The sequence below is a fragment of the Silurus aristotelis genome (assembly GCF_946808225.1).
Source record: "Silurus aristotelis genome assembly, chromosome: 9".
Lineage (NCBI taxonomy): Eukaryota > Metazoa > Chordata > Actinopteri > Siluriformes > Siluridae > Silurus > Silurus aristotelis.
The window spans coordinates 14,223,256-14,240,755 of NC_139582.1; the positions used below are offsets into that span (position 1 = coordinate 14,223,256).

At 36.1% G+C, this 17,500-nt stretch overlaps 2 protein-coding genes across 4 annotated transcripts in view; one reads left to right on the forward strand and one right to left on the reverse strand.

Annotated features, from left to right (window-relative positions):
• The window catches only part of LOC310731367 (CKLF-like MARVEL transmembrane domain-containing protein 3), a 14,878-nt gene extending 8,972 nt beyond the window's left edge, over positions 1–5,906 (forward strand). Inside the window, exons 4-7 of the mRNA XM_083550966.1 lie at positions 1,359–1,514; positions 2,109–2,204; positions 4,052–4,166; positions 4,253–5,906. Of these exons, the coding sequence (XP_083407092.1) occupies positions 1,359–1,514; positions 2,109–2,204; positions 4,052–4,166; positions 4,253–4,281 (396 nt within the window). The 3' untranslated portion in view covers positions 4,282–5,906. The remainder of the gene's footprint in view (positions 1–1,358; positions 1,515–2,108; positions 2,205–4,051; positions 4,167–4,252) is intronic.
• A 72-nt stretch (positions 5,907–5,978) lies between these two features.
• The window catches only part of cmtm4 (CKLF-like MARVEL transmembrane domain containing 4), a 30,444-nt gene continuing 18,922 nt past the window's right edge, over positions 5,979–17,500 (reverse strand). For all 3 annotated transcript variants that reach the window (XM_083550977.1, XM_083550978.1, XM_083550976.1), the window contains one exon: positions 5,979–8,388. In XM_083550977.1, the coding sequence (XP_083407103.1) occupies positions 8,236–8,388 (153 nt within the window). In that variant the 3' untranslated portion in view covers positions 5,979–8,235. The remainder of the gene's footprint in view (positions 8,389–17,500) is intronic.

Below are 17,500 nucleotides of genomic sequence, written 5' to 3' on the forward strand. Positions count from 1 at the left end.
ATTTCCAGCTGTTACACCAAGTACCTTCCTAGCTGTCTCCCTTATTACTTCTGCAGTAGTTGCCCAATCATCCAGCACCTCCTCACCACCACCGAGCCCCTCTTACCTGAATCTCACACTACAGTCTTCCTCCTTCAGTTCCCACCATCTTATTCTTCTTTCAGTCTTCACTCTCCTCCTCTTCTTCTTCACCTACAAAACCATCCTACAGACTGGCATCTGATGCTGTCTAGCCACACTGTCCCCTACCAACACCTTACAGTCTCCAATCTCCTTCAGGCTGTATCTCCTACATAGAACATAGTCCACCTGTGTGCACCTTCCTCCACTCTTATACATCACCCTATGATCCTCCTTCTTCTTAAAATAAGTATTTACCACTACCATATTCTTCCTTTTAGCAAAATCTACCACTATTTGCAATTCTACATTCCTCTCCTTAAGAACATACCTACCCATCACCTCCTCATCACCTCTGTTCCCTTCACCTTCATGTCCATTGAAATCTGCCCCAATCGCCAGTCGTTCATTTCTAGGTACACCAGCTACCACTTCATCTAACTCACTCCAGGATTTTTCCTTTTCCTCCATCTTACAACCCACTTGTGGAGCATAGGCACTGATGACATTTATCATCATCCCTTCTACTTCCAGCTTCACGTTCATCACCCTATCAGAAACTCTCCTAACCTCTACTACACACTTACTAAACCAATCCTGTATGAATTTGATAAATGCTGGATGACCTTCCTAATGCAACCTTTCCAATTTATCCAGGCTTGGGACCAGCACTAAGAGTGCACTGGCTTGTGCAACCCAAATGGCTGGGTTACTGCCAGGGTTGAAGATATCTAAAGCAAAACTTAAGAATAATAAATAATGACTTTGACAAGAATTTTAAGTTTACAATCAATTAAAGTGTGCGATTATTTTTCTGAGCTAATGGGATTTAGATTTCTCTCACTGTTTTCTTTTTTTTTTTTTTTTTACAATAAAGAAATTAGAGAGAAAATGATCAACAATAAAAAAGTAGCAAACAGTAATGCATGGTTAAAGGCAGGAACAAAAAGCAGAAATTCATGGTGTTCTTTATTAATAGCAATCAAGGGATCCTATTGAGAAATAAAAGGTGGAGGACAGACACGCAGAACAAAACTGAATAATTCTTTAGTGTAAAAGCATTTGATGACTCGAACCGAACAGAAACTAGAAAACACAAAGCACAGAAATGATACAATTAAAGATGCCACAATGAGGGTACACAAAAAAAAAAACTTAACACGAACTAGACATGCAACAGGTGAACACAGCGAGGTAACAAACTTATTAATAATTGTTTCTGATTTTCTTTCTTCCAGATTTCATCCTTCATCAGTTTTGTGATTTTTTGTGCTTCGGCAGCAACAGCGTATGTCACTGCTCCACTTCTCGCCTTCATTTCCTCTCTGCTCATCCTATTTGCTCATGCCATCAAATTTAACCAAAGATTTACAGGCTTCCACTGGCCGCTGATGGTGAGAGACACATAGACAGACACACACTCACACATACACACACTCACAAATTTGTATACACTCACACAAAAATACACTCACACACAGACACTCAATCTATTCCATTATTATTTTATTGTTTAAATTTATGTACAGTTTTTATAGTATTTTAATTATTTTATAAACATAAAATCACATTTTTCCCATTTATTATTTTATTCCTTGTTTGATTATACAGTGAACATTTAGATTTTTTATTTTGTTATTAAAAATAGAACAAATAAAACCATTAATCCAATAATTACTCTTCCAGGCATATGTGAATATGAACCTCTGTTATCAAATATTAGTTTTTTTTAATTAATAGCAATATGTAGGTACAAAGTTTCATAACCTTAACAATATAAAAAATGTAAAAAAAAATTAAATTATTTCTGTCAAAATTATTTCTTTATATATGGATATTACTAAATGTTTGATTAAATTACCAAGCTAAATTGTGTTAAAGCATAATTGGAAAATGAAATAAAAAAATTATAAATTATTATAAAACTCAATAAAAGCATAAAAATTTGTCAATCAACTAAATCAAATGTAATCTCTTTTTTCTTACAGGACTTTTTACGCTGTATCACTGCTTCTATCGTTTTCTTCATCATCTCCATCATGGCCGTAGCAAAATATGCAGATGGAGCATCAAAAGCTGCAGGAGTAAGAAAAACACTCACACACATGTACAGTATTGTTCAAAATAATAGCAGTACAATGTGACTAACCAGAATAATCCAGGTTTTTAGTATATTTTTTATTGCTACATGGCAAACAAGTTACCAGAAGGTGCAGTAGATTCTCAGAAAACAAACAAGACCCAGCATTCATGATATGCACGCTCGTAAGGCTGTGCAATTGGGCAATTAGCTGAAAGGGGTGTGTTGAAAAAAATAGCAGTGTGGCATTCAATCACTGAGGTCATCAATTTTGTGAAAAAACAGGTGTGTATCAGGTGGCCCCTATTTAAGGATGAAGCCAGCACTTGTTGAACATGCATTTGAAAGCCTGAGGAAAATGGGTCGTTCAAGAACAGAGTAGTTTGATTAAAAAGTTGATTGGAGAGGGGAAAACCTATAAAGAGGTGCAAAAAATTATAGGCTGTTCAGCTAAAATGATCTCCAATGCCTTAAAATGGAGAGCAAAACCAGAGAGACGTGGAAGAAAATGGAAGACAACCATCAAAATGGATCGAAGAATAACCAGAATGGCAAAGGCTCAGCCAATGATCAGCTCCAGGATGATCAAAGACAGTCTGGAGTTACCTGTAAGTACTGTGACAGTTAGAAGACGTCTGTGTGAAGCTAATCTATTTTCAAGAATCCCCCGCAAAGTCCCTCTGTTAAAAAAAAGGCATGTGCAGAAGAGGTTACAATTTGCCAAAGAACACATCAACTGGCCTAAAGAGAAATGGAGGAACATTTTGTGGACTGATGAGAGTAAAATAGTTCTTTTTGGGTCCAAGGGCCACAGACAGTTTGTAAGACGACCCCCAAACTCTGAATTCAAGCCACAGTACACAGTGAAGACAGTGAAGCATGGTGGTGCAAGCATCATGATATGGGCATGTTTCTCCTACTATGGTGTTGGGCCTATTTATCGCATACCAGGTATCATGAATCAGTTTGCATATGTCAAAATATTTGAAGAGGTCATGTTGCCTTATGCTGAAGAGGACATGCCCTTGAAATGGTTGTTTCAACAAGACAATGACCCCAAACACACTAGTAAACGAGCAAAGTCTTGGTTCCAAACCAACAAAATTAATGTTATGGAGTGGCCAGCCTAATCCCCGGACCTTAATCCAATCGAGAACTTGTGGGGTGATATCAAAAATGCTGTTTCTGAAGCACAACCAAGAAATGTAAATTAATTGTGGAATGTTGTTAAAGAATTATGGAGTGGAATAACAGCTGAGAGGTGCCACAAGTTGGTTGACTCCATGCCACACAGATGTGAAGCAGTTTTAAAAAATTGTGGTCATACAAGTAAATATTAGTTTAGTGATTGACAGGATTGCTAAATCCTAGAAACAAAAATGTTTGTACAAAATAGTTTTGAGTTTGTACAGTCAACGGCATACACTGCTATTTTTTTGAACACACCCCTTTCAACTAATTGCCCAATTGCACAGCCTTACGAGCGTGCATATCATAAATGCTGGGTCTTGTTTGTTTTCTGAGAATCTACTGCACCAACTGTTAACTTGTTTGCCATGTAGCAATAAAAAATATACCAAAAATCTGGATTATTCTGGTTAGTCACATTGTACAGCTATTATTTTGAACAATACTGTATACACGCACAACATCTTCACACCCAGGGTTGTGTTTCAAAAATACCAAAGCATTATTTAATGATTAAATAGTTTTAGAAAATATTCATCATAAAATCTACTCAGTGGGAGTGAATAGTGAATATTGCTCATGGGGGGGAAGGGGGGGGGATAAACATTGCAAAGTAGTGCAAACTGTATTCAATATATTTACACTGGATTGTGATTGGTGCAGGTGTTCGGGTTTGTTGCCACCATTGTGTTTGCGTTGGATTTTTACTTCATCTTTAACGAGCTTGCTGACTTCCTGAAGCGTGGCGGCTCTAATGAGGAACCTCAGAGCAAAGAAGGTAATTAAAGTTCTCTGTTACTATTATGCCTCTAGTTTGTCCATTATACTTTAGACAAGTTGTTTCCTCTCTGCCTTGTCCCTCAGACGCTGACGCAGACTCTGACTCAGAATGAAGCTGTGATTGGGATGTGAAGGAGAGGAGACCGCTCCAGTGCCTAAAGGGAAATAAAGCAAACTGTGCAAGTTTACATTCAGGCTCAGGATTACTAATTGAAAATACACAAAGTAGTAGATGAGGCTTGAGTATGTATGAATAAGCATATAAAAGATCTAACTTGCATTGTGTGATATATTAGCATAAATAATTGTATCACATTTTTACAATTACCCAACACTACCATTATTCTGAAATAATTTGCATATTGGACTGTTTACACAGATTTTGTGACATTGCCAAAGCCCTACCCCTAATGTCCTAAACAGTCATTAAAGGGACTTTATGTGCTGAGAGTAAATCAATTTCATGTGATACTTGTCTTGCAGTGACCAACGGATCAAAGCGGACTGTAAGCTAATGATCTTTGTACGTCAGATGGATGTTATTTTAGTGTTCTAAAGATCCATTTATTTTATAACTGTTCTCTTTCCGCTAACATTTTTACACAGAACTCTGTTCAAGCAACAGACTGAATAACAATGCTAATTGAACTTAAAACATTTTATTCACCAAAGGCTTCTTTTGTACATGTTAAAATCAGAAGCCATTCAAAGCAATTAGTGTGTGTGTGTGTGTGTGTGTGTGTGTGTGTGTGATGTGTGAGGAATTTCTTCTAAAATAACCACTGATTTATTTCCACTGTGTTTTTGTATTGTTTTGCTGCACCAAAAATATGAATTGTAACTGAATTGATGTGAAGTGTAAACGTTTAAGCCGACAGAAGGGTGTCTGGTTACATTCGTCTGTCCTCTGTTTACTCACGTATGTGCACGTGTGAGTGTATTTTATGTATTTGCATTGACTGTATATTTGAGTGAACATGACTGATATATGTGAGTTACAAACAAGGAACTCATGTTGGCATTTTGACTTACATTTATTTTATATACATTTTTGAAGTAATGCTTTAAGTAATACTATTTCAAACTAGTTGGCATTGGCAAAATAATTGAAGTGTAAATGACAATTTACTCACTTTGGATTGGATTTAAAACATCAGTACAATGAGATACCGCTTGAACATCAGAATAAGGAACATGGCAGAAAAAAACTAAAAGATTTCTTCTCTTATGGTTTGTTAGTTGTAACAGTTTACAGCAGAACTGGACATAGCTTTATACTTCAGGGGTGTGTATGTGTGATCATGAAGCATGACTGTCCAAAACAGTCAATCACCTCAGCAACCACACCCTTTATAACCAAATGTGCATTTGTCTTAAGGCAATCTATGCAAGGTAAAATCAGAATCACCCTAACATGATATCTTGTAATAAGACAAAACATAACTTATAAATGGGAGTTTTTGTGGCTTGTGCCCTATTCACTGACATGGGAAGAAGTGAGGTTTAAACTGTACTGCAGCCAGCCACTAGAGGGCTTCAGAGATTTCAGCTTCATTTCAAATACTTGTTACATTTACTCATATATACTGTCACCATTCACGCCTCTGTAATGCTCTGTAATGCTCTGTCACACTTGTTATTATTATTATTTCACAATTAGCTTCAATTTATTTGAGTAAATTCTTAATGTTGTGTTTTGTTTTGTTTAATAAAATAATTAAAAAAAGAAATACAGAAACACTTCATTGGTTTGAAGACAAATAACTGATTTTGAAGTAAAACATAAAAGACATCTTTGTTTAATTTCAAATTTAAATTAAATTTATTTGTTTCACAAATGAACAGAGAATTTTGCAAAATGTGTTTTTGTAACACATCAGACAGTTTCATGAATACATAAATACAGATCTGAGAGCGGCTCTGCTCCTGTTTAAATCATCACAGTGTCAGATTATTAAACCTCAGATTTCAGACATAGAATATAAAACAGGATAAATAATCAACCATATAATTACAATCAGATATTAAGGTATTATTATAATAATGCCTCAGAGTAGAGGAGGGTTTCATTACAGAGTATAAAGCACAACACACACACACACACACACACACACACATAGTGCTGCTGTTGAGAAATAAAACTTTCATTAGAAAAGTTTGATTGTCCTTCGAAAAACTCACACAGTGTTCCTTAAAATATTTAATTTATTATTATTATGGAGTTGTGCTGAATTTAGGGGTTCATCCCAAATCACACATTAAACAACACACTGTAGTTAACTTTCATGTTAGAGTACCTGAACATTTGTAGTTTATTCCAATATATTAAATTAGATAAAATGCTGGTAAATAGTTTTAGTCTCTTCCACTCTGTTTAGTAAAATATTCCTCTTTAACTTTTCCTAAATACATTTTCTATCATGAATTAGCACTGAGGTGTAGATGTGGGAGATCAGTCAGATAATGCATTTAAAGTAAATCTTATTGCTTTAAACTCTATAAAACTGCCTGCAAGTGGACAGAAGATTGCCAAGTAGTGTACAATGTAAATGAAACACTGCAACACTAACATTACCATAAACAGAATCAAAAGTATAAATACAATGAAATCTTAAATTCATTACCATTTCTCTCTCACACACACACACACACACACACACACACACACACACACACACACACACACACAGACACACACACACACAGACACACACAAATGTAAATGATAAAATTAGTACCAAAATAACATTTAAAAAAATAAAATAACACATTACAGTTAAATAACTTTTACAGAGTCTGGTCTTAATCTGAGAATTAAAAAGAAATCTGCTCCAGTTGCTTATTAAATTATTTAAATTAATGTTAATTTGTTAATTCATGTTTTATTAACATCACAATTACTTACTTACATAATTACTTATTTTTTAATAATTGTATTCTTTATAATAAGGAAATACACCCAGATGCTAGTAACAAATTAGCAAATGCTATTAGCTAGCCCAAACACAAAAAATTTGTTTGGAGTTAGCTATTACTCAAATGCTAACTACACACAGAGATTCTTACTCATCCTCATTAATGCTAGTGACAATACAAAAAACTAGCTAAAAATTAGTGTAAATGAGTTTAGCTAGCATAAACACTAGTAATTAGCCCTTGCAAGCAGAAATTTGGAAACTATTCCAAACACTAGCCCAAATGTAAAACTTTGTTTAGCAACTACCTGAAATGCTAATGACTAACATAAAACTGCAACAAATACTACAAATTAGAAGAAAAAAAAAACAAGAAACTAGCATATACATTCACACAAGTAGCCCAAATTATTTTGATTTGAATGATCAAGAAGTTCATGACTACTGACTAATGCAAGTGACCAGAACAAATGTGAGCCAATAACCCAAGTGTGAGTAACAAGCCTCAACACTAACAACCAGCCATTAACAGCACAGATTCAGAAATGATTCCACATTATAGCAATTAGCAGGTAATCATAAGTATATGCAAATGCTGGTGATGTAAACACTAGCTACTTACACAAAAGCCAAGAGCTACCTAAAACAATAGAAACTAGCACAAACGATCAGGATTCATATATATATATATATATATATATATATATATATATATATATATATATATATATATATATATATACATACATACATACACAGTAATCGGTTCGAATCTCGCACCCCTGGTTTATCACAGAATTTTCCCAGGCCCAAATATATATATATGTGTTTAAGTTTGTTATATTCGGTCCTGATATAATCTCCATATCAACTCTGTGAACACTATAATGTTTGTAAAATGCAGTGTGTAGTTTGTATTGTGTAACGTGTATAGACTGAAAAGGACATTTGTTTAGTGTCTAATCTGTGTAGTGTGAAAGTTATTGTGTGTCATATGTAAACTATATTGTGTATAGTTTGTGTAGTGTGTAAAAGTGTGTAAGAAGTGTAACTTCATAATCAACATTAAATTACATCAAATGAGATCAGCTCAGGTGTGTGTATTTATGTGTGTATAGATGTGTGTGTGAGATAGATGATACATTGTGTTTTTTATTCAGGTCGTGTCTCCACTTCACTGCGTGAGGCTGTCCTGGCGCGTGTGTATTCGCTGGTCTGTACAGGCCGCTGGTCACCTAAACGCCACTGTCTCACACACACACCCGTGTTCACACCGTACACCAACATCACCACAAAGCCGAAAATCTGCACAGACACAATCACACATGTATATGTATCAGTATATGTATTTGTATGTGTGTGTGTGTGTGTGTGTGTGTGTATATTAGAGCTGCAACAACTTATCAATTAAATAATTGATAATAAAAATTATAAAAAATAATTATCGATAATAACTAATTTGTTATCAATGAATGCCGTTATTGACTGGTTGGGCTGTTCAAGTTTCGGTTTAGCGTGATGGCAAGATAACACAGATGCTTGAAAATGGCAGAGTACAGTGTCAACCGGCAGCATTAACAAGTGTGCGTCCCAAGTTCTCCCATGTTCCCAATGCATCTGAGCATTTTATATTAAACACAACACAGAAAACTGTACCAGGAAGTTATGCAAAGCGAAGCTTGTGTGATATGGAAGTACCACAGTGATGCATGGGCATGCAAAAAAAAAAATATTTTACCTGTAAACTCATCAGCACGGTGTGTAGTTTAATGAAAATGGTGTAGTTTAATGAAGTGCAATTGTGTAATGATTTGTACACCAATGCATATTTTTCCTTTCTTTTAATCAAGCCTTTTCATATAATTTGTCTAGACAGTTAATTTATCTGTTTTCGAATGTAATTTACTGCCATGCAAATGCTTGTTTTTTAAGGTTTGTATATTTAATTTATAATTTATATTCATTTTTAAACAAAAATTGTCAAAACAATGTTGTAATATATTTTATATTGATTATTTTAAGCATGGTTGTCAACTTGCCATCTGCAAAATACAATACAAATGTTGTTTGATGACAAATTGCTTCACCTTGCATACTGTAATGCTTGTTTTTACAGATAGAAACAACCCAGCATGAGTGAATTTGTTCAAAGGACAAATCCCCCATGCATTCCACAACAATCAGCCATTATAAGTTGTCTAAAATTGTCTAAATTAAAGATAGTTAAACTCAATATGTGGCTTTCTTGATGGTGATATGTTTTTAATAATATGATAGTTAAACTCAATATGTGGATTTTTATACATAAATACCCTTATACCCTTTAATAAGCAAAACATCTAATTAGTAATGTATATTTTAACTGATTCATTGGAAAAAATAATTGTCTGATTAATCAATTATCAAAATTATATATATATATATATATATATATATATATATATATATATATATATATATATATATATATATATATATATATACACACATATACATACACACACACTCACCAGCCACTTAATTAGGTACACCTGTCCAACTGCTCGTTAATGCAAATTTCTAATCAGCCAATCACATGGCAGCAACTCAATGCATTTAGGCATGTAGACATGGTCAAGACGATCTGCTGCAGTTCAAACCGAGCGTCAGAATGGGGGAAAAAAGGTGATTTAAGTGACTTTGAATGTGGCATGGTTGTTGGTGCCAGACGGGCTGGTCTGAGTATTTCAGAAACTGCTGATCTACTGGGATTTTCACACACAAACATGTCTAGGGTTTACAGAGAATGGTCCGAAAAAGAGAAAATATCCAGTGAGCGGCAGTTCTGTGGGCGCAAATGCCTTGTTGATGCCAGAGGTCAGAGGAGAATGGCCAGACTGGTTCGAGCTGATAGAAAGGCAACAGTAACTCAAATAACCACTCGTTACAACCGAGGTATGCAGAAGAGCATCTCTGAACGCACAACATGTCAAACCTTGAGGCGGATGGGCTACAGCAGCAGAAGACCACACCGGGTGCCACTCCTGACAGCTAAGAACAGGAAACTGAGGCTACAATTCACACAGGCTCACCAAAATTGGACAACAGAAGATTGGAAAAACGTTGCCTGGTCTGATTAAAGCATTAAAGCATGGATCCATCCTGCCTTGTATCAACGGTTCAGGCTGGTGGTGGTGGTGTAATGGTGTGGGGGATATTTCTGTGGGCCCATTAGTACCAATTGAGCATCGTGTCAACGCCACAGCCTACCTGAGTATTGTTGCTTACCAGGCCCATTCCTTTATCACCACAGTGTACCCATCTTCTGATGGCTACTTCCAGCAGGATAACGCACCATGTTATAAAGCAGGAATCATCTCAGACAGGTTTCTTGAACATGACAATGAGTTCACTCTACTCAAATGGCCTCCACAGTCACCAGATCTCAATCCAATAGAGCACTTTTGGGATGTGGTGGAACTTGAGATTCGCATCATGGATGTGCAGCAGACAAATCTGCAGCAACTGCGTCATGTCAATAGGGACCAAAATCTCTGAGGAATGTTTCCAGTACCTTGTTGAATCTATGCCACAAAGGATTAAGGCAGTTCTGAAGGCAAAAGGGGGTCCAACCCGTAACTAGTAAGGTGTACCTAATAAAGTGGCCGGTGAGTGTGTTTATAATAAGAATTATTTTATGCATACATACAAATAGCGCTATTGATTCTTTAGCGTTTGCATGCATGCCCAAAACAATTATTAGTTCCAGTACGGAGTAAGCTATTAATTCAAGTTTTTTTATTTGTCACAAACATTTATATGCAGGATACAACTTGCAGTGATAAAAAGTTAAAAAAATGAACAATCTTTTTTAGCTGGGGCTATCGATTCATTAGCTTATGTCCAGCTTCACATATCAAGGGAGTGAATGCATGAAGGATGGAAGGATAGAAGACATTTGTTAAAGTATGCTAAAATAAGTAGAACAATCAAGTAGATCCTTAAATTTGAAATGTGAAACACACACTTATATAAACGCCTGTATTACCCAGTGGTGGGCCATCAGGGCCAGCAAGGCCTTCTCTGTTGGCCTAAACACTATCAGAAGCACTGACCTATACTTACAACCCAAAATCTAATATTTGTTTCATGAAATTGTATTAATTTATTCCCAACAGTTTTTTCTCATCATTTCGTAGCGTTTCTCTTGACTGCACTGCTTCCAGTACGTGTGAAAATCGATGCTGCTATGTCAAGCTAATCTGCCCAGGGCCTTCAGAATCAGTAGTGCTGGCCGATGTACCTTAGATTATATTAGCAAAATTTCTTTAACCAATCAGATTTCAAATTCGCCTCACAGGATAGCGTCAGCATTTTTCTGTCCTCTGATTGTTTGGTCAGAGCAAAACTGTTACAGCAAAGTTCGCCTCGCAAAACACGTGTGTAGCGATCTGCACACATTAATACATCAGAGTTTTTACACTCACACTGGCTGACAGAGGAAAAGAAACTTATTTAATCTCAGACATACTTAAAAATAAATTTTCAAGAAAAGCTAGACATCATGAGGAGAGGTCGGCCTGAAACTAGCTAGCTTGTCTCAGCCCGGAAAGGGTTCGTTCACCACTTCCAGACCAAAGCCTATGAGCATTACCACTGGCTTGTTACCAATACTTCTCTCTCTGTAATTTCACGTGTTGCTATATTGCATTTTTGTAGTGTTGATGGTTTCTATAATTGCGACGTGATAGTGGTGGTATTAAGAGGTCAATTAAGTCGGGTAAGTACCCACTAAATGTCTAGGTACCAAATGCACCTCCAGCCACTGGTATTACCCAAATTGGGTATTACAAATGTAGACTAAAATAATTTTTCCTTTTATTAAATCAATTTCATTTGTTCCAATTAAATTCTCAATATAATAAAAAGTGTATTGTATTTTATTTTATTCTATTTTTTTTTATATAAAATATTATATTATATATTATTAACAAAGCAGGCATTTTATTAAAAATTGTTTTAAAAATGTAAACTGTTGATGTATACAAATATTCATAATAATGAGTACATCCCTTACATTTCAACAACCATGTTCTCAAGGGAAAGTACACTAAATATTAAACCTAGATATATTTTAAAGTAGTCAATATAAGGCCTGTATAGCAGTATAGATTGTCTGTCCTCTGAAAATAACTCGACATACAGCCATTATTGTCTAAATAGCAAACAACAAAAGTGAATACACCTTTAGTAAACCTGTCAAAACTGTGAACAAAATGTCAATATTTTGTGTGAGCACCATTGTTATCTTAAGCACTGCCTTAATCCTCCTGGGCATGAGTGGAACCCGTCTTGGAAAGCCTCCGTATGACCCTCACCACTGTACTTTAACTCAGTTTCAGGGTGTTACCAAACTTCTTATAGCCTCCGCCATCTTTGTGCAGAGCAACAATTATAATTTTTAAATCCTAAGAGAGTTCTTTGCCATGAGATGCCATGTTGAAAATCCAGTAGTCAATATGAGAGAATTGTACTCAAAGCACCAAATTTTAACTGCTCCAATACAAGATAAACAAATTTGTATGGTTAACTGACATACAGCTGTTATCACTTAGGGTGTACTTAATTTTGTTGCTATTTATTTAGACAATAATGGTTTTATATTGAGTAATTTTCAAAGGACAGTAAATCTATATTGCTATACAAGCTGCATTCATTTCTATAGTATATATACATATTAGAGGTGTAAACGCACTCCTACCGAAATTGATCATTACAGACATATAGCACACATGTAGCGAATACAATAATTTTTTATTATTATTGCAATTTGATTTGTTTAATTTGTTTCGCAGATGCATGAAATGACTAAAGAATCCATAGCATGAAGTCACGTGGAACCACAGAGGAAGATGGCAGCGTAGCTGTTTAGGCTCCATAGGCCAAACAATATTTTAAATTTATTCGAGCATATTCGCTCCACACTTTTATTAGAACTAACATCCATGTTGAAGTAAAACAAAGATGGAAAGCTTTATATCCGAAATAAGTCAAATTAACAAGTAGTGGCCAAAGTGAAGGCAATCCAGCAGAGGGCTTCATCTCCAACATGGAAGACATAAACACAGAGCTCATCGGTGATGTGGAACGCCATGATAAACACTTGGAATCTACGTGGAATTAAATTGAGGGTTTAGAAAACAGGACTTGCCGCAAGAATGTGAGGATGATCGGTCCCAAACAGGGGCTGGAGGCAGGTAAAATGATCAAGTGCATATATAAAATTATATCGGAGGAACTGGACATTGATCCGGAGCGAGAGTTTGAGATTGAGAGGGCGCATCATGCTACCACTTCCAGGCCCAATATAGACCGAACACCGAGAATAGATTTGATTAGGTTTCTGTGCTCGTCAGCCAGGGAGAAAGTACTACAAGGGGCCAAAGAAAAAGGAATGATTGAAAGGAAGGGATGTAGGATTTCCTTCTTCCACGACATGTCCAGAGAGCTGGCCAGAAAAAGGAAGGAATTCACTGTGTCTCGGAGGATGCTGAGAAGCGTTAATGCTAAGTTTAAACTGGCATATTTGGCTTCACTCATCTATTTCACATGGCAAGGACATAGAGTGTTTACATCGAGTGCAGATGCAGAGAAGTTCATCATGGTTTTTGTTTCTAAAATGTTTAACCGCTGTTTGCGCAACTTTCAAAAAATGTACATCACGGTTTAATGGGTCACTCCTCTGTAGGAGCAGACACTTAACGTATTGGATTACATGCATGATTATGTGCATTTCATCTATATTGTAAATTGGTAGTCACATTAGGTTCATAACATTGAATGTTAACGGATGTGGAAACCCAATTAAAAGAAAAAAGGTCCTGTCTAATCTCAAACATAAGCAAGAAGATGCTTTTGTGCAAGAAAGTAATTTAACAGATAACGAATTACTGAAATTTAAGTGAGACTGGGTGGGACATGGTACGAGCAAACAAAGTGAGGTAATGAATAGAATCTTGTTTATCTTATTTATAAAACCTGGATGCGCCATATTGGGGGGAATATATATTACATAATATAATTTTAACTTTATTAACAAGAGTTTCTATGCATATAGTCCTTCTAGCATCATCTTTAGTTTCTGTTAACATTAAAAAAGACAAATAAGAGGTTTTATTAATAAGAAAAACAAGATTCTTTGGGAAAAAAGAGTGGCAAATAATTTTGGCCAGATTGTGGATGGGGTTTCGAATAAGAGCAAATATAAAGGATCTTCTATACCAAGGGATAGGGCTGCCCTTAATATGCTAACAGAGGAAATTAGATTGACATATATATGGCACCTGTTAAATCCAGCATAAAGAGAATACAATTAATTCTCAATGCCATATATCCGCCTCTAGAATTGATTTTTTTCTTGCTTTCAAACTCTAATATTGTTCAAGTCATAGATTGTAAAGTAAGAGCAATAGAATTATCAGATGATGCAACCGTGATATTGGATATAGTTCTAAACACAGAAGCTGGTAGAAAGGGAATTTGGCATCTACATACTGCATTATTACTGGAGGAGAGTTTTGGCACATTGCTGGCTGATGATCTGACCTCTTTCTTTAAATGGAACATTGAAAGCACTGATAGATTGGTAATAATGTGAGAAGGCTAAATTCGTCAGAGAACACTTAGATTGCAGCTATAGCCTTGAACAGGCTTTTTACAGGGTGGAGTGGGGCTTTTTAATCACAGTCATGTCAGATTATGGGTTTGGTCATATTTTCAGGTCATGGGTTAGTTTCTTATATAAAGATCCTAGAATGTTAGTAAAGACAAATGGCATGGCTTCATTTCTTTAAAATTTCAAGGGGCACTCACTGGGGATCCCCACTGTCCCCATTATTATTCACAACAGTTTTAGAGACTTTGGCCGTTATGATTAGGGCAGACCCAAACATTATAGGAGTAAGGGGGTGGCGGAGGAGATGGAACAGAAGTTAATGCTATTTGCAGATGATATTTTATTGTTATCTTATGACCCTTTAAAGATTTTACCTCAATTGATGAGAATTATTCAGTTATATTTTAATGCGTCAGGATACAAGATTAATTGGGAGAAATCTGAGTCTATGCCAGTGTCTAGAACTTTCATATGTCATTCCTATATAGTGACTCAATTTGGCTTTAAATGGATTCCATAAGGTATGAAATATGTTGGATAACTCAGAGAAGATAACATAGAATTTGGATGACATAATGGTGTTGAATTATGACCCAGTGTTATCAAAGATTAAAAACAATCTGGGAAAATGGGAACAACTGAAGCTATCTCTGTAGGGCAAGGTGAACCTGGTTAAAATGGTTGTTGCTCCACACTTCAATTATATATCCATGATGATACCTGTGAACATCCCCTATCTACATGAACATGACTATCTTCAAGAGATATGATAAAATTATTAAAAATATTTTCTATGGGAAGGAAAAAGACATTTAAATGATGTTGAGTTAGACTGGATCAAAATAGAGATAGAATCAAAATAGAAACATGCCTCAACATTCCATCCCATTGGAATCCTTTCGCAAAACTGAAATCCAATAATAATCCACTCAAGACATGTCTCAAGTAAAGTTTATAAATTGAGCAAGATATATATATGTGTGTGTGTGTGTATATATATATATATATATATATATATATATATATATATATATATATATATATATATATATATATATATATATACACACACACACACATACAGTGGAACCCGGTTATGTCGATGTCCTAGGGGGGTGCTAAAAAGCATCGATGTAACCGATGATCGAGATAAACGAAAATCAAAATGGCGGCAGTATATTAACGTGTTTGAAATTTCTTTATATACATGATGTGCGTTAATAAATGAGAATGTGCATGCACGTGTTTTTGAAGGTTTTTTTTTTTACACAACAGCGTTGCCGCGATTTGTTTGATGAAGGCATGCTATAAAAATACATACAGTGAGATTCACCAGTATACAATACAACACCTGTAGCATCTGTAAGACTTGATTTTTCCGCCATTTCCAAGAGTTCTTCTGCGGCTGCACCGAGATAACCGACGTTAAATGGCAAATTTTCCCCCCCTTGTGCTCGAGATATCAGGGTTCGGCGACATAAAAAAAGTCGACATAACCGATAAAAAAATGCTTAGAAAAAGCGAGAATTTGGCGGTTCCACTTCAAAAACGTCGACTTAATGGGGTTGTCGAGGTAACCGAGGGCGAGATATATATATCTACACACACAAACACACACACACACACACACACACACAGTGTGTGTGTGTGTGTGTGTGTTTGTGTGTGTAGATATATATATATACAGTGAGGAAAATAAGTATTTGAACACCCTGCTATTTTGCAAGTTCTCCCACTTAGAAATCATGGAGGGGTCTGAAATTGTCATCGTAGGTACATGTCCACTGTGAGAGACATAATCTAAAAAAAAAAAAAATCCAGAAATCACAATATATGATTTTTAAACTATTTATTTGTATGATACAGCTGCAAATAAGTATTTGAACACCTGTCTATCAGCTAGAATTCCGACCCTCAAAGACCTGTTAGTCTGCCTTTAAAATGTCCACCTCCACTACATTTATTATGCTAAATTAGATGCACCTGTTTGAGGTCGTTAGCTGCATAAAGACACCTGTCCACCCCATACAATCAGTAAGAATCCAACAACTAACATGGCCAAGACCAAAGAGCTGTCCAAAGACACCCAAGACAAAATTGTACACCTCCACAAGGCTGGAAAGGGCTACGGGGAAATTGCCAAGCAGCTTGGTGAAAAAAGATCCACTGTTGGAGCAATCATTAGAAAATGGAAGAAGCTAAACATGACTGTCAATCTCCCTCGGACTGGGGCTCCATGCAAGATCTCACCTCGTGTTGTCTCAATGATCCTAAGGAAAGTGAGAAATCAGCCCAGAACTACACGGGAGGAGCTGGTCAATGACCTGAAAAGAGCTGGGACCACCGTTTCCAAGGTTACTGTTAGTAATACACTAAGACGTCATGGTCTGAAATCATGCATGGCACAGAAGGTTCCCCTGCTTAAACCAGCACATGTCCAGGCACGTCTTAAGTTTGCCAATGACCATTTGGATGATCCAGAGGAGTCATGGGAGAAAGTCATGTGGTCAGATGAGACCAAAATAGAACTTTTGAGTCATAATTCCACTAAACGTGTTTGGAGGAAGAAGAATGATGAGTACCATCCCAAGAACACCATCCCTACTGTAAAGCATGGGGGTGGTAGCATCATGCTTTGGGGGTGTTTTTCTGCACATGGGTCAGGGCGACTGCACTGTATTAAGGAGAGGATGACCAGGGCCATGTATTGCGAGATTTTGGGGAACAACCTCCTTCCCTCAGTTAGAGCATAGAAGATGAGTC